Below are 16,926 nucleotides of genomic sequence, written 5' to 3' on the forward strand. Positions count from 1 at the left end.
CTGGAGGAAACTGAATTATGCTTGTCTAATATTCAGCAAGAATAAGTAAATATATTTGCATTCCTTACAAATATCAAAAAAGGAGAATATCAGGCATCAAACTAAGTGCACAGATCCACTTGGAGACATTAAATCTGCTAATGACGACTTTTCATGTGTAGGGAACAAATCAAGAGGTAAAACAATGAGGCCCTAATCAGAACCAACTATAACAATCTCTTTAATTCATTTTATTTCCTTGAAATGAAATCCGCTAAGAGCATCATATTTCAACCTACTCTCTAACAGAATGGATATGCCAACAACCGACTTGTTAAGTAACATACACTACTGTTTGTACTACTCACAGTGCTTATTCTGGATAGATACATTAACTCGATATAAAGCCAAACTTTTCATTAACAAATGGACTTGTCCGGATTATGTTGACAACTTTAGGCATTTCATTCTAGAAAATTGCATTATTTCCACGTCTTAGAATAAGAGCAGTGCCAATAAGCAACTAAGAGATGCACAAGTCATATAGAAAAACATTTCATAAACTTGTTCGATCCAATGGAAGTTACCACTATGTACTGACCATACAACAGATTATGGCAATCAAGTTTTACAATACTAAAGATTAAAATTATAGCAAAAGAGAAGCAGGAATACAGAAACCAAAAAGACCTTTGTCGTACTTCCACGTTTTGAGCCAATCTTGTAATGTCTGACCGGACAAAGAAAACGATAATAAACGTTAAAAAAATGCTGTTGAATTAAGAGGAGCAAATAGAAAGAAACATTTCCACTTAACCACGACACTGGAACGAGGTAGTGTCGTATTCCTATCACACGCTAAATCAAATGCAGGAAAAAATAACGTATTCAACCCATCCAATGACCAAAAAAATAAAAGAAAAAGAACTCAAGCATATGATAGAGGGATGGGGAAAGGAAACGAGGTAAACAAAAATACGTTTTATTTTCAAAACAAACGACGTAAACAATTGTCATAATAAATATCGACCCCAAAACATATTTCAACAATTTAAATTTTTTAATTAGTTTTTGTACAAATTTTTTACGGATTTTAAAAAATTACAATTACACTAAGCCCGTTATTTCACAAATTTTTGGGGAGATAATCTCGATTAATCTTAAAATATCCAACAATGATATCATTACTTTTATTTTTTTATTTTTATTTTTATTTTTACCACTCATTGATTAGCTATTATTTTATAAGATATCATTAACATTATATCCAAGCCCGTTATTTCACAAATTTTTGAATTACATTTCATCTTGAGTGAAGATTACAAATTTGGATTCATTGGATGTCATTTTGAATTCGAAGACGATTATTATTAAAATTTGATATAAAAAGGATGTAAAATTAACTTAGATTTTGTTCGTTCAAACAAGATAATGATTTTGAAATCAAATCAAATTGTGTTTGTGAAACTGTTTCCTGCAAAAATTTGTACTTCTTTTACATGTAAGTCAATTTTAGGGAATTATTAAATTTATTTGAGTAGGTCTCTTGTGAGATGGTCTCACGAATCTTTATCTGTGAGACAGGTCAACCCTACCGATACTCACAACAAAAAGTAATACTCTTAGCATAAAAGTAATATTTTTTCGTGGATGGCCCAAATAAGATATCTTTCACAAAATATCACCCGTAAGACCGTCTCACACAAGTTTTTGCTCTAGCCCAACTGGTACCAAATCTCTTTGAACTATGTACTTATGCCAGGAGATCATGGGTTCGAGATATGAGTAATGACGCATGAGAAAGCGCGTGAGAGAAAAGACCTCGATGGGGACCCAAAATGAGACAAGATCCTCCAAGGAGTCAAGATCGAAATAGTACATTATCGTTACAAAATTTATTTTTTGCAAAATATTTATACACTGACTTTACTATACGTTGGAAACATGTTGATACAAGAATAATACTTCCTATATTATGAAATTTAAATCTTTCTTTCCATAAATATGTAATCCAATTGTCATAATTAGTTGCTGCCATTGATTGGACGATCCATTGGCATAAATTATTATTGAATTATAAATTATTCGTAATCTTGATTTTGGTGTCCAAACCAAACGTCGTCCCCGTTTTATTGCCAACCGTAACCCGACCACTCAACCGTTGCATGCCCCTCTACTTCGTGTCAGCTCTAAATTCCCTCTTTCCCAGGCTTCATATACACGTAGCTCCATTTAATTCTCTGCAGGAAATTCTTGTGTGGGAGATGGGGAAGAAGAGCAGTTCTTCGGCGCCGATGAATAAGCTTTTTGCATGGGTGCGGCGGCAATCGACGAAAGTGAAGATATTTCTGGGCGTGACCTGCGTGCTATGCGCGCTGGTGGCGGTGAAATTCCTGGTCAAGAAGCATAACCATTTCTTCATCGCCTCCGAATCCGTCCATTTTACTGGGATTTTGGTCTTGATTTATAAGCTCACCACTCAGAAGACTTGCACCGGTAACAAATGTTGATCTTCTTTAGCTGTACCCATTGATTTCGTTTCAATCTTGTGGTTCATAGATGGGATTTTTTTTGGGTTTAAAGCTACTTTCGTCGGGGATTTGTTTCCATTTTGTCTTTGGTATTTTTCCATATATTTTGCATTTTGGTCTCATTTAAGGGCCCAACGGGTTGCGGTGGTCCGAGCTTCAGGTTTTGTTTTACACCTGTCCGGTTAAAAAGTTGGAATTATTTATCGTTGACCAGATTTATTCATATATAATGATACTGTTAGGATCGACAGATATTACAAAATTAACTTGGTTATTATTTCTCAACGTTAAATCAAGTTATGATTTTATATAAGGATTTGGATTTTTGATAAGAAACTAGTTGGAATAAGGAAAAATATGTCTTGTTGACAGTATCTGTGAACTGTGATGTCTAAGAAGTAAGGGATTGACTGAAATGCTCCAAAGTCCAAACCTGTACCTAAATTTGTGTTCCAATAAATTTTCAATATAATCACTCAGTGTAGTTAGTTTTACAGCAAAGTACTAATGTGTATTTCCTGCGAAAGATTGTGTTATAAAGCCACACATTACCGAATCATGAGAGATATTTCGATTAATGTTTTCATCGATCCGATCAGTTGTTGAGAAGGCAACTTTTTTGTTATTTTTGATACCAGGAATGACAAAAAAATTGATTCTAGTCGTGGCCTAGATTCACATGTTGCCTTTGGGCTGTGCCTTAAAGTGCATTTATTGTTTGGATATGCTAAAACTCTTGGAATTTCACTTCCCTTTAAGTTTCCCCCTTTCCTCTGTTTCTTTTCTCGCTGCCCACTCGATCTTCCCTCCTCTTCTTCAATTCTTTGGAGTAAACGCTCACTTGAAGAATGATTGACATACGATTTTGTAATTTCCTTGTTCATCAATTCGTATGAGATTTATGTTATACCCAAATAGCATATTCCCTTACAATCAAGTTTTTAGAGGTTCCATGTTATCACTTCAAAGGTTTAGCCCAAGAATTATGCCATATTTCTTAAACTGTGTGGATCGCTGTTTAGTTTCTACTTTTATTTTTTTATCATACTCTTTTTAATAATTTCGAGTTTACTCAAAAGCTTGTGATTGGATTCGATTGCACGCTTCCATTGAACCTAAGAGTTTGGAAAGTCGAGACTGGCACTGGTTCACTTCAGACTTATCAACTCCGACGACGATCATTAAAGATTAATTGGATTTTTTTGGTCATGAATTATTGATTGATAGATACCTATACAATCTATAAACGTACTACAGAAAATTGCACCCACTGTCACATGTATTGATTGGTTCTTCTTTTTTTGAAATCTTTATTGTAATATATTGCTTCTTTCGCGTGTATTAGGCATTTCTTTGAAGTCTCAAGAGCTCACAGCAATATTCTTGGCGGCCAGATTATGCTGTAGCTATATTATGGAGGGTGACATTCACACTCTTCTCGATTTTTCAACGCTCTTATCAACTTTGTGGGTTATCTATATGATAAGATTCAAGTTAAAATCAACATATGTTTCCAAGCTGGACAGCATGCCCTTGTATTATGTGGTAAATGAAGTTTTTAAAGCTCTATTCTTTAGCCATTTTTTTCATGCATGCTCATAGTTGTCTTAATTAAAAAAAAATGGTGCCTGGAAAGAGTTTAAATCCGTTCATGGTGCTGCATTAGACAAGTTAAAGTGCTTAACTGTAAATCGGATTTCATTAAAATACTTGTACTTTCTGCCTCTCTTTTATAGGTGGCGCCGGCTGCAATTCTTGCCATACTCATCCATCCTTACACCCATCACATACGTATTGCTCGAATGCTTTGGGCATTTGCTGTATATTTGGAATCCGTATCAGTTTTGCCGCAACTTCGGATGATGCAGAACACCGAGGTTTAATTTATCAGACCTCTAGTTTATTATATATTAACAGAACATACTTAGTGATAGGTACTAATGTTGTTTTGCTTTGCACAACTTCAATTCAGATGATCGAACCATTTACGGCCCATTACGTTTTTGCGCTTGGGGTTTCGAGATTTTTCGGATGTGCTCATTGGATCATTCAGGTAGTTTATGTTTGGTGTTTGAGTTCCGTTTTTGCATAATAATCTGTCAAACCTATAAACTCATTGATAAATTTCAATTTGTTGGCGCCGTTGTTTCCTTGATCAATGCCTGATATCAGGTGTATGATTCTGCTGGAAAGTATTTGTTCCTGGTTGGCGCTGGGTATGCTTGGGTTCCTATGGTCCTGTTAGCAGAAATTGTTCAGACTTTTATCCTGGCAGACTTCTGTTACTATTACGTGAAGAGGTAAACCTCCCTCCATCTCGCAAGTCGCATATAAATGTTTGGGTCATTGGATCACCACTCTTTGCTCGATTTCTATTGGGTACGAGGATTTGGTCTCGACTTGGGTTAAATGTTTGTTCCATTCAGTTGTCGACTGAATCATACTTCTAAGAACCAAGCCAACTGAACCGAATTTAAGAAGATCCCCAAAATAGGGGAGCTAGTGAAATCGAAATATGTATAAGAAGGATTTTCGGTTAATTCGGTTAAACCGAAATAATCTGTTAAGTGTTTTGTGCATTTATATAGTGTTATAATAATAACATGATATAACAAAGCTTAATTCCTTTCCATTTTGCAGCGTGGTGAATGGTCGTCTTTTGGTCAGCTTCCCTTCCCCTGTATAAAGAGTGGCTGGCTGGGTTTAATCTCAAGTCTGTCCCATTTTGTTTACTGACTTCCAATATTTCAAGAGTATGGGGATTTGAATTTCATTATCTTATGTAACTTCAGTCTCTTATATCAATGTTTGTTTATTGATTTAAGAAGACCGTTGTTGGTTCTTTTCCAAGGTCTAATTTTGAACTTTATTTTATTTTTCCTTAAAAGCTTCACAAAAATTATATAAAATCCCACCTGTCATAGATACTAGGATCTCACCTGTGTTGTGAAAGTGTGTTGTGAAAGTATGTATGAAACATGTGAACACATGGTCCAAACCATTGATGCATTCACATGCAATTTCAGAAGATGTGTGACAAAGTTGAAGGCAAATTCAGCTGAGAATTTGCTCCTCGTGTTCACAAGTCGGGATGAGTTCTATAAATAGATCTCTCCACCATAAGATGAAACATGCCGTTTTAAAGTTGAGAAACTTAATTATCAAATTTATCTCTTTTTTAATTATTTCTATAATATTTGTGAGGGGTTTTAAGATAGTGAGTTTTTTTGGAAACACAGTGAATGATTATAAATCATATAATGTTACAGTGAAATTCTTTTCATCTTATCTGTGGTTTTTATCCTAATAATTTTTAGAGGTTTTCACGTAAATTTCGGTGCCATTTTTATTTTTTATTTTTATAATTATATCTCAAGATACCGCATTTGGGACCAACAAGGCGTATCAGAGACTTGATTTGAATTTTTTTAAAATACTGAATATGCTATGTGGTTGTAGCGTATACTGATCTTTCATATCAGAAAAGATTTTTTTTTAGATGTATTAAGGTGAGATTGTTTTGTTTAGTCTACTAAATTATTGTAGACATAATTGCGGGCATGTACGAGATGTCAACATTCAATGAAAGCAATTTATGCTGTAAAAATAAAAATACAAGCAATTTTGAAAAAGAAACTGTTTGGCTGATGTTGGAGGTAGACCGAAGAAAATAACGGACGGTGGAAAATGGGATAAAATTAATGATAATATTGTTGCTAATTTACATTAAGTCAAGTATCTCTGAGATAAAGACGTCAAAAGTTATGTGAGGTACTCTGACAAAGATATACGAAGTCAAGTCAATATATAATGAGATTTTCCTAAAGAGAAGGCTTTATACTCTTCAGATTGTGGAATGTTCATCAATGATCGATCATATCAGCACTCTAGACATTCTAAGATGTGTCATAGCAGTGAACCATATATGATGGAGATGTATCGAGTACCATATACATCAGCAGTGAGAAGTTTGATATTCGTCATGATTTGTAGAAGACCGGATATTGCTCAAGAAATGGTAGCAATTAGTCGATACATGTCGAATATTGGATGAGGGCATTGAACTATTGTTAACATGATCCTTGGATACATTGAGAGTACATCAAATGCTGCGTTATATTATGAATGATCAGATTTTATACTCATGGGCAATATGGAGATGATAATAGGAAATCTACTACTAGTTATGTATTTACACTTATAGAGGGAGCAGTAAACTGAATTTCAAAGTTGCAAACATTTGTGGTATTATCTACAATGGAGACATAACATATGGCAACTACTTAAGTAAGCAAGGAGGCTATATGGATTTAAAAGTTATTGGAGGAAATTGAGTACAAACAAGATAAAGTTCATTTGTTTTGTGACAGTGGTGCCTTGCACATTGCAAGGAATCCGACCTTTCATTACAGGACCAAACATACTGAAATTCAATTTCACTTTGTGCAAGGAGTAGATGAAAGAAATGTAGATATGCAGAAGATTCATAGAAAGAACAATGTATCTGATTTTCTGACCAAACTAGTGAAAACAGATAAGTTCGAGTGGTGTAGATCCTTATATGACTTAACAGAAACGTAAGCAGCAGGAAACGACAAGTTCGAAAAGATGCGTGGAGAGATGTTTGATTCTCAATCAAATATCCAAGTTGGAGAAATGTTTGCAAAGTATGTGTGAAACATGTGAACATATGGTTCAAACCATTAATGCATTCACGTGCAATTTCAAAAAATATGTGACAAAATCGAAGACATTCAATTGAGAATTTGCTTCTCGTGTTCACAAGCTATTATGAACTCTAAAAATAGATCCATTCACCATCAAATGAAATCATCCACTTCTCAAGTTGAGAATCTCAATTCTCAACTTTCTCTATTCTTCTAATTATTTCTATAATATTTGTGATATGTTTGTTATCTTGTATTAAGATTGTGTTTTCTTTGGAAATATAGTGGTTGATTGTACACCATAAAATATTATAGTGAAATCGTATTGCCTATATTTTCTTACCCTCTTAAATTTTAGGAATTTTTCACGTAAATCTCGGTTTTCAATTTTTTTTAATTTGCATAATTATATCTCAAAATATTGCACTTGAGACCAAACAACTCTTGCACGGGTGATGCATCGATGTAATTAATTATTAAAATTAATATTATTAATATCATGTAATGAATATATTCACATTTTAAATATTATTATTATAAAAAATGTTTATACCATACAATATGATAATAACAATATTAATTTTTTGTCGTCAAATTAATTTATTTTATTATTGTATTCGATATATTAGACGAATTGAAATGTTATTAATAGAAAACAGAAAAAATATTTAAAAACAACATATTGTTTTTTTTATCGAAATTTTAAATAATAAATAATTTTTTTTAAAAAAAATATTTTCATTTATTTCGAATAACAATTTTTTCATCATATATTTATTATTAAACATTCAATTCATACAAATACTTAAACAAAACTTCCCAGACACCAAAAAATTTAATTGCATAAAAAGTTTCTCAAATAAAAAAAAATCTAAACTAAACTTTTTTAAATCGAACAGATCTTCTGAATTAAAAACAATGTCATATTAATTATTTAATATTATTTAATTAAATTAAATAATAATAATACATACATACAACATTTTTATATCTTTTATTAGTATTTAATAAATGAATGGGAATATATTTAAGAAATATAACCTTATTGATTTAACTTCTGAAGCAACAAATAATCATTAGCGATTTATAAAATATCTGAAAGCACATTTATTTGTTCCATCAATCCCATAAAGATTTCAGGTTCTTTGCGCCAATATATAAACCAAAGACCCCTCCCTTTACGTTCTCCAAAACCCTAGATTCCACTACCTGAGCTGCGGAAGTCCTCGCAGAAACGTGAGTAGAGAGACCAGAGTTGATTATCTCTCACGGCAATAGCTCTTTCGAGTCAGATTCGCTTACAGGTATGACCTGATCCGATGATCTATTAGTCATTTACATGGTTCGTATTGTGTTTCAGAGCATAAAGACGTAATCAGAGTGCGAGGATGAATCCGTGAAGTTACAGTTATATGTGTACGCGGTTTTTTTACTTGATTTGGTTTGTACGTTTTGCTACAGAGCTAATTGACTTGGTGATGGCGGCGGAGGCAGCTGCAGTTACGCAGACCCCAGTTTCTGCTCAAGTTGTATGTTCTATTACTTGTTTGGTTTTGATATTTTTCTGTGATTTAATTTCTTCGTGGTAACTCGATTCTATTTCTGTTGGGAGTTTAGGTTGGGAACGCATTTGTGCAGCAGTATTATCACATCTTGCATCATTCTCCGGAGCTTGTTCACCGGTTTTACCAGGACACCAGCAAACTTGGGCGACCTGAGGCCGAAGGATCCATGAGTATTACCACCACTATGCAAGTAATCTTTCTTTCTACATCGAAATTGTTGACGTGTCTTCTACTTTTATCTTTAGTTGATTACTTGATTTTAGAAACTAACATGGTTATGAGTGACGGTCAAGCTAAGTTTATCAGATATGTAATGCTTACTTTTTGTCTGTTTGGTTGCTGAAATGACCATGATGAGAAAATTTGAAGGGAGAAAGCAGCTTGTTAATTGTTTGATTATTTATTATTTTTATTTTTGAATGATCTGGTTCATATGCCCAGGTGTTTAATGGATCGATGCCATTTATTTACTCGATTTTTTAATGCAGTCCATGTTTTGAGTGTGATGTGATTGTGCAGGCCATTAATGAGAAAATTGTTTCCCTCAACTACGGAGATTTCAAAGCTGAGATCAAATCTGTGGATGCACAAGAGTCCTTTGGTGGTGGTTTTCAGGTTCTCGTTACTGGTTATCTGACAGGGAAGGACAAAGCTGTTCGCAATTTTGCTCAAACTTTCTTCCTCGCGCCACAAGAGAGAGGCTACTTTGTTTTGAATGACATGTTTCGATTTGTGGACAATGCTAATGTGAATCCAGCAGTGGTCAATGATGTTGTGGTGCCCATTAGAGCTGAGCCAGGTGACTATGCCATTCAATTGGTTATTTTCCCCTTTGTCATTTTCTTCAACTTTTTGAAGTTGAAATAAGCTTTTTTCTCTTTTTGTTGGCAGTTCCATCTTCAGTTCAGGAGAATCATACTTCCGAGCTCAGTACGCCTTCTGCTGATGTATCCATTTTAGAAGAAGTTTACTATCCAACTGAGAATGGAGATGTGAATGAACATGTGCCCGTTGTTGAAGAAGAGGTTCCCATCAGTGAGGTTGATGACCAAGCAAAGGATGATTCTCAGATCGTAGTTGAGTCGAATGCTAAAAGTGAGGAAGTGATAAAGAAGTCTTATGCTTCTATTGTAAGTGGTCTTGGGTGGTTAAAGAAATGATCCCAACTCTTATTGAGTTGATTTATATATCTGATTTGAGTTTAGTTCTTATACTTTAGTTTATTTTGTTATTTCTGGATATTTGTGAGGTAGGTAGGTTCAGTTGTAGTTTTTGTTGTTGCTTTTCCGCTTGTCTAATATTCACCCCTTCAATAATTCAGGTGATGGATCTCAAGGAAAGTGCAGCAACTTTCTCACCTCCACCATCTGCTTCTCGGAAAGCTCCGCCGGTGAACGTGGAGCAGCAGATCCCAACATTTACCCCAGTAAATGATGAACCTGTTTCCAATGCGGAATCTGCCACTGATAATGGAAATAACCAAGAGGGTGAAGGTACAATATGCTAATAGATCTATTTATAGAGTGATATTGTCATTTCGATACTTGTTTCACTATTTATTTTCAAAATTTTCGTTCTCCACTTCGTGCAGCTGATGGTTACTCGGTATATATAAAAGGCCTTCCAATGAATGCTACCGAAGCCCTACTTGAGGAAGTATTCAAGAAATTTGGGACAATCAAGATTGATGGAATTCAAGTTAGAAGCAACAGAGTATGTTCAGATCTACCAGTCTTTTATTATGGGCGGATGACATGATTGATGCTTCTTTTCCCTGTCGATGGCTTAATAACTTAAAGCTATTTTAATATATTGTCACAGCAACAAGGATTTTGTTTTGGATTTGTTGAATTTGAAGAGGCAAGGTCTGTGCAAAAAGCTCTTGAGGTATGTTTATTCTGTATGTTGATGAGATTGGATCATTGTTCTATTTCCTGCTATGGGGTGCACAATTATGATTAATTGTGGGTAGAACAAATATTTTTTTAAAAAGGTTTAATTTGTCCAATCACTTTAATTTAACCATACAACTCAATAATCATCCCATATCATATCTTCTCGTACAAAACTACACAATTTATAACTTTAAAAGTTAATACGTTTATCCTATTGAGCCAACGAAACTTACCCTGAACTGTCTAAATCTTTAATGAGTATTTGGGCATTGAGTTCTTTGAGAACAAAAAGTGTTGAATAATTTGTTATTTTTGGATGGATACCCATTAAAATACTATGGAAGAAGTCGAGAATTCATGGGAAGTTAGATAGAAAAGACCGACTCACTGTAGACAAGAAAAAAGGCACCACTTTCAATCCTCATTTCACAGTAAGACGTATAATTTCTGGAACTGATTGTAAAACCTTTGCTTAAATTGAGACCTAGAAATTTCTGTAACTTCAGCAGCTGTTTGAGGTTACAAGCATTTATATGGAGAGGCTGTGAAAAAGTAAAAAAGATCAACTCTATAATTCTTGTAATATTTCAGTGTAATATCCATTGTCTGATAATTGTGTTCCTACCAGCATTTGCAAAGGTGATGCAATATTACGTAAGTGCTATATTCAGCTTCCATGTGACAAGAATTACTTTCCGGATATTTTGTGGTCCCTCTGCCCTTAATGGAAAATTATCTTTAAACCTTTTCAGTTTAGACGTTTCACTCCATTCTTCCTCTAAATCAGTAAAAAATTTGAACACATATTTTGAGGAGAGCGGCTGTCTGTAGCTTTCCTATTATGTCTTCTATCAACATTAAAATTCTGCTGCATTCTAGGCAACTTCTGTGATTGCCTCTTTCATGTTGGGGGGATTCCCTACTTTTCTGAAAAAAACAGCATGTCCGCAATTGAGTCATTTACAGGTTGAGAAGATCCATGTTTTTTGAAGCTAAATAGTTATACTCTACTTATATTCCCTGAAAGTTTTCTTAGTTTAATTTTAATTTGGAATGCTTGTGTATGTTTTTACTTGAGAAGTTTCCTGCTTAGTGGACACGATCCTAGACGTTCTATTTTCAAGAGGTTCGTGTTTTGTAGAAGACATGAAAGTCTTAATTGTATGAGACTCCATGTAGAGAGATCTTACTGTGCAATTTGCTATTTGCTAATAAGTTTAATGGATGAAAATAGCCTAATTTCTGAGCTGGACATCCAATTTTGGAGACAGACTAAGAAATGAAGACTGGAATTTCAGGAAGCAACTCTGAACAGCAATAAACTAAGATTTTCATTTGCATGCATCACAAAGTAGTGTTCCTTGATTCTATCATTCTGTCATCTAGTAGAAGCAAATTTTTGTTGATCTTTGGTTTATTGTACCATTGTATTGGAGTTATCATCTAGCTCGCATTTGACCTGTCTTTGACCACAATTTGTGTTGATCGGATGAAAATTTTTTTTTTGGGTTTTTGGGGGCTAGGATGGTTGTGATTCTACTTCAGACCATGTTGTTCTCTCTTTTATGTTTCAGTGAATCCGATTTACTGGTTTTTTTGCTGCTATCACACTATTCTTTTGTTTCAGGCCTCTCCAGTGACAATCAGTGGTCGCCAAGCATTTGTTGAGGAAAAGAGGTCGACAAATTCTCGAGGTAAGTTGATACTGTAGTTAACCTGTTGAGCATGCTCATAGTGTCTAGGAATATTTTAAACTATGGATCAATCTACTTTGCTTATTCTATTGTGGTTCTTGTGGCTTTGTATTGTTTGTTAATTTGTTTCTTTTTGTGGCTGGTTCTCTTTAGCAACCGTAAAATCTAAAGTTTGTTATACATGGACAATATTCGTCACTTTCTACTTTCACGTGTAATTTTTATTCTTTCCACAGGGAATTTTCGAGGGAGATTTCAAACTGGAAGGGGTTCTGGATTCAGAAATGAGGGAGTCAGAGGGCGTGGAAACTATGGAGGAGGTGGCAGGGGTTACAGCAGGGGCGATTTTAATGGCAGGAGTGATTTTGTTAACAGGGGTGGCAATCGTGGAGGATCTTCAAATCACGATGGATATCAGAGGTCTGATAATGCTTATGGCAATAGAGGCCGCATGAACCGTCCTGGTGGGATGGGCAATGGTAGTGCTAAAAACATGACGCAGCGGGTTTCTGCAACTGCTTGAGGAATTGTAGTTTAGAGGGCAGTGGTGAGTGAATGGTTTCATTTTGCATTTAATTTGATTTCTTGTAATTTTTACATGGTTAGAAAATCTTTTGGGTCGACAATTTTGTTGCAAGTGGAATGTCTAAAACTTCCATCGGCTAACTAATTTGTTCATGTCACCCCATTTGTGGGTATAGTTGATTGTTAGATGAGATCAAGTAGGTTTTCTTTAGTAGCACATATTGGTAACGCCTAAGGCCTCAGGTAAGGAATTCTTCATACATTTTGTATTTGGTGAATTAATCTTCTGGCCTTGTAATTCTCATTTTCATCTGTTTTTTTTTTTTTTGTTCAGCCCACGCCGTTACGTAATATCTACACCCATTTCTGACTTTGTATCGTCTACTCTGTGTTCTATGTACTTGAGTCGTTATGTTGATGGCGAAAATTTGGATGTCACTTTTTTTATACCATCAGTGTATTGACGCTTAAAGTTTGAATATAAGTCAAGCTACTACCATGTAGCATATGCGACTGAGCAGAACAAATGAGCAAAACTTTCTTGCCAAATTTTCCTTGGCAGGGTATACTTCTGTTGCTCCAATATCGGGATGGTTTAAAATCCATTATGATGATTGAAATGAAGAGAGTAAATGGTCGCCCAAAGGTTTTATTACAGAAGTCACAAATTTGCGGTACTTTGGTCTTGAAAGCCATGATTGGTGTTGGCACCCGAATATCGTCGAGCAGTTTCCACGAGCGGAGTTGGCATCCGATCAGTGTTTCTTAATAAAAGAAGGATTTACAGGTTATGTGCGGTCATGAACTCAAAAAATGAGTTAATTTTTGCAGTATGACACATCAAAAGTTAAAAATCAATTACTTTTTAAAACTTTTCTACCCAATCATAAACTCAAAACAGGTTAATTATATATACTATATGTGTTAAATCTCAAGATTGTTGAAAATCTCTCGACTATTAATTTTTTGATTTTTCAAATTTTGATAACACATACCCCTAAAAACTCATATGGACAAAAGTGTTTCTACTCAGTATTTGAAAACATGAAGATATATGTACTCAAAAATACGAAATATTAATTAATATTTTTTTTCATGCTAAATTTTTAGCAACGTCGCATAATATATGCAAGCAACCCAATCACACATCATTACTTTAATTTTAATTTATTAACTTTATTTGTAATTTTCACTTAGATATTTAATTAAATATAGATTTATAATAATCATCTTAATTTATACATTTAATTTATTAATCATATATATTGATTTTATAACAATTAAAAAAATATAGAATTTGAGAACTTCAAAACAATTAAAAATATTTCAAATAATTCATAAAATAAAATATAAAAATAATTAATTGCTGGTGTGGCGTGCTCATTTAGGATAAAAGGAAATGAAATAACATTGTTGGATCGTGAATTGCAAAAATTGTTACGAAATAATACTGTTGGTGTAGAAATGGAGTGAGGATAGTATATTCATACTTGTCAAAAAAAAAAAAAAAAAAAAAAATTGAGAGGTCAACGCATTTGGCTTGCAGTAATAGAAGACCTTATGTCCAAAGGAATGCACAATGCTCACCAAGTAATAAACATTGTTTTATCCGGCCGGTTGCCACCTTTTTGTGTTCCATTTTTCCGGCGGGGTGGTTTAGCTTCCATACTGCACGGTGATGAGTTTCGGAATTTATTTCCGAGAAATACTAATGTGAAGTGTTTGAGCGATGGTGGATTATTTATGGATGCGTAATTAATTTTTTTCTTATTTTCTTATATTGAACTATACTATTATGCAATATGATTTCTTTTTTTTTTTTTTTACAGCGTTGATGTATCCGGTGGGCCGCCACTCAGAAATTTCTTTGCTGGCGTGGTTATATTACAGGTATTTATTCAATTAAACTAATTTTTCTTAAATTTTAGTAAAATTAACTTTCAGCGCATTTGTGCTCAAAAATTGAGAATACGAATAGTTAATTAATCATTTTTTCATGAGAAATTTTTAGCAATCTCGAGATTTTATGAGCATAATATATATGCAATTAACCTAACTTAAAAACAACTTTTGTGAGGTTCCGTTATCCAATCACACACCGCACACATCTTTATTTTAATTTTAATTTACTAACTTTATCTATAGTTTTCACTTAGATATTCAATTAAATATATATTTATAATAATCTTCTTAATCTATATTTTTAATTTATTAATCATACATATTGATTTTTTAAAAATTAAAAAAAAAATTCAAAATAAAAGAGCACGATTAAAAACATTATAAATAATCAATAAAATAAAATATAAAGATAATTAATTATTGGTGTAGCGTGCTCATTTTTAGGATAAAAAGAACACTGTTCACCAAAAAATGTTACAAATAATACTGTTGGTGTAGAAATGGAGTGAGGATTATTGCTGATTCATATATTCTTTATATGAATCCTATTTAATGAAACGGCTAATTGAAGTAAATTTTAATAAAAAAAAAGATACTATTTTTTAATATAAAAATCTGTACCTAAATTTAGGCATAAAAAGAGGAAAAAAAGAAGAAGACTTGGCCTCTTTACACTATCGCTAAGAAAGGATTTTGAACCATGATCATTTTTTGGGTCTTGGTAGTGATTTCATTTTTGGGATCATAATCAAAATAGTTATGTAAGTTTTCTCATTTTATATTTTGGTATGTAATATTTAATTTATGATTTTAATTATGTTAGTTAGGTTATATTTTGATTTTAGTCTTTTTTCCATTATAAGTGTTGATATGAGTGTCACATCAGCATTTTTCGAAATCGTATGAATGAAAAAATGACTAAAAATCAAAAAATAAAATAATTAGATCAAAATCTAAAATTACATACTTATAATAACGTTAAAGAGTAGGTCTTTCATAAGACGGTCTCACGGATCTTTAATCGTGAGACGGATCAATTATGTCCATATTTATAATAAAAATTAATATATTTGACATAAAAGTAATATTTTTTTGTGGGTGACTCATATACAATATCTATTTCACAAAATTGATCCGTGAGAGTGTCTCACGTGAGTTTTTGTGACCGAAATTTTTGAACCTCTCATTGGAGGTGTTCTTAAATTAGTTTGTTTGGCATCTTTCTCAACCCATATTTTTTCGAAAAATAGGGAATTGGGTGAGCACAAGTTGATCACTAAATATAAATTATCTACAAATACATGTCTTTTCATAATAAATGATGAATAACTATTTTTAAAAATAAATATACACGATTCATGAAATGATGTAATGGAAGGTGAAGGGACTGAGCCAATTTTATTTATTTAAAAAAATATAATGTATTAATTATTAATTATAAAATATTTGAGAAAAGGTATTTCAGCTGTGCGCTATGGAAGTATATATATATTTTTATTGAAGCATGCATGATGATACTATCTGGTATCCTATTCCATCTCACTCTCACACACAAATCACAAAATCGGTGTAAAAAACCAAGAAAATGGCAGAAAGTGGCGAGGATTCAAGCCCGACATCAACTATTGTCACAGGAGATTTTGAAGAAATCGGAACCACAGATTGCGTGATCAGCGAGGGGATGTTTAATGAAGAATATATGAATCAAGAACATGGAATTTGTGAGGAGTGTCAGAAAGAACGTGAAATCATGAACATGGTAGAAAGTTGGGGAAGTTCAGGTTCCAGTTCAGACGAAGAAGATATAATAACAAAAGATTTCTTGAAACTCATTGACGTCGTGTCAAATGAAGTCAAAGAAGATCAAGAAATCTTGAAAATGGGAGAAAGCGGGGAGAATTCAAATGCAGTATCGTATGAAGAAGATGTGCGAACAAAAGATTATCTGAAGCAAATAGACAGAAGAAGAAATGAAGGAGAAGATCAAGAAAGCACGAAAATGGCCAAAAGTGGAGAGAATTTAGGTACCGAATCAGAGGAAAAAGATACAAGAACTATTGATTATCTGAAGCAAATTGATAGATGGCATTCATGAATGGAGCAAATCGGAACAATGCTGCTCAAGCTCTCCATCCTAGATGATCTTACGGGCATCTTTTGTTCCTATT

At 33.5% G+C, this 16,926-nt stretch overlaps 2 protein-coding genes across 2 annotated transcripts; both read left to right on the forward strand.

Moving 5' to 3' along the window:
* Window positions 1–2,069: 2,069 nt before the first annotated feature.
* On the forward strand, window positions 2,070–5,345 carry LOC142550554 (uncharacterized). The gene is made up of 6 exons (XM_075659631.1): window positions 2,070–2,475; window positions 3,856–4,055; window positions 4,247–4,387; window positions 4,483–4,563; window positions 4,683–4,810; window positions 5,151–5,345. Exons 1-6 carry the CDS (start codon window positions 2,145–2,147, stop codon window positions 5,194–5,196), a joined length of 927 nt encoding a protein of 308 aa, XP_075515746.1. The 5' UTR covers window positions 2,070–2,144; the 3' UTR covers window positions 5,197–5,345.
* A 2,944-nt stretch (window positions 5,346–8,289) lies between these two features.
* Window positions 8,290–13,160, forward strand: LOC142550562 (nuclear transport factor 2-like). The gene is made up of 10 exons (XM_075659638.1): window positions 8,290–8,481; window positions 8,639–8,706; window positions 8,795–8,932; window positions 9,262–9,541; window positions 9,634–9,872; window positions 10,064–10,235; window positions 10,334–10,455; window positions 10,564–10,629; window positions 12,265–12,331; window positions 12,568–13,160. Exons 2-10 carry the CDS (start codon window positions 8,656–8,658, stop codon window positions 12,852–12,854), a joined length of 1,422 nt encoding a protein of 473 aa, XP_075515753.1. The 5' UTR covers window positions 8,290–8,481; window positions 8,639–8,655; the 3' UTR covers window positions 12,855–13,160.
* The last annotated feature ends 3,766 nt before the right edge of the window (window positions 13,161–16,926 follow it).

This window comes from Primulina tabacum, chromosome 1 (genome assembly GCF_025594145.1).
Source record: "Primulina tabacum isolate GXHZ01 chromosome 1, ASM2559414v2, whole genome shotgun sequence".
Taxonomy (NCBI): Eukaryota; Viridiplantae; Streptophyta; class Magnoliopsida; order Lamiales; family Gesneriaceae; genus Primulina; species Primulina tabacum.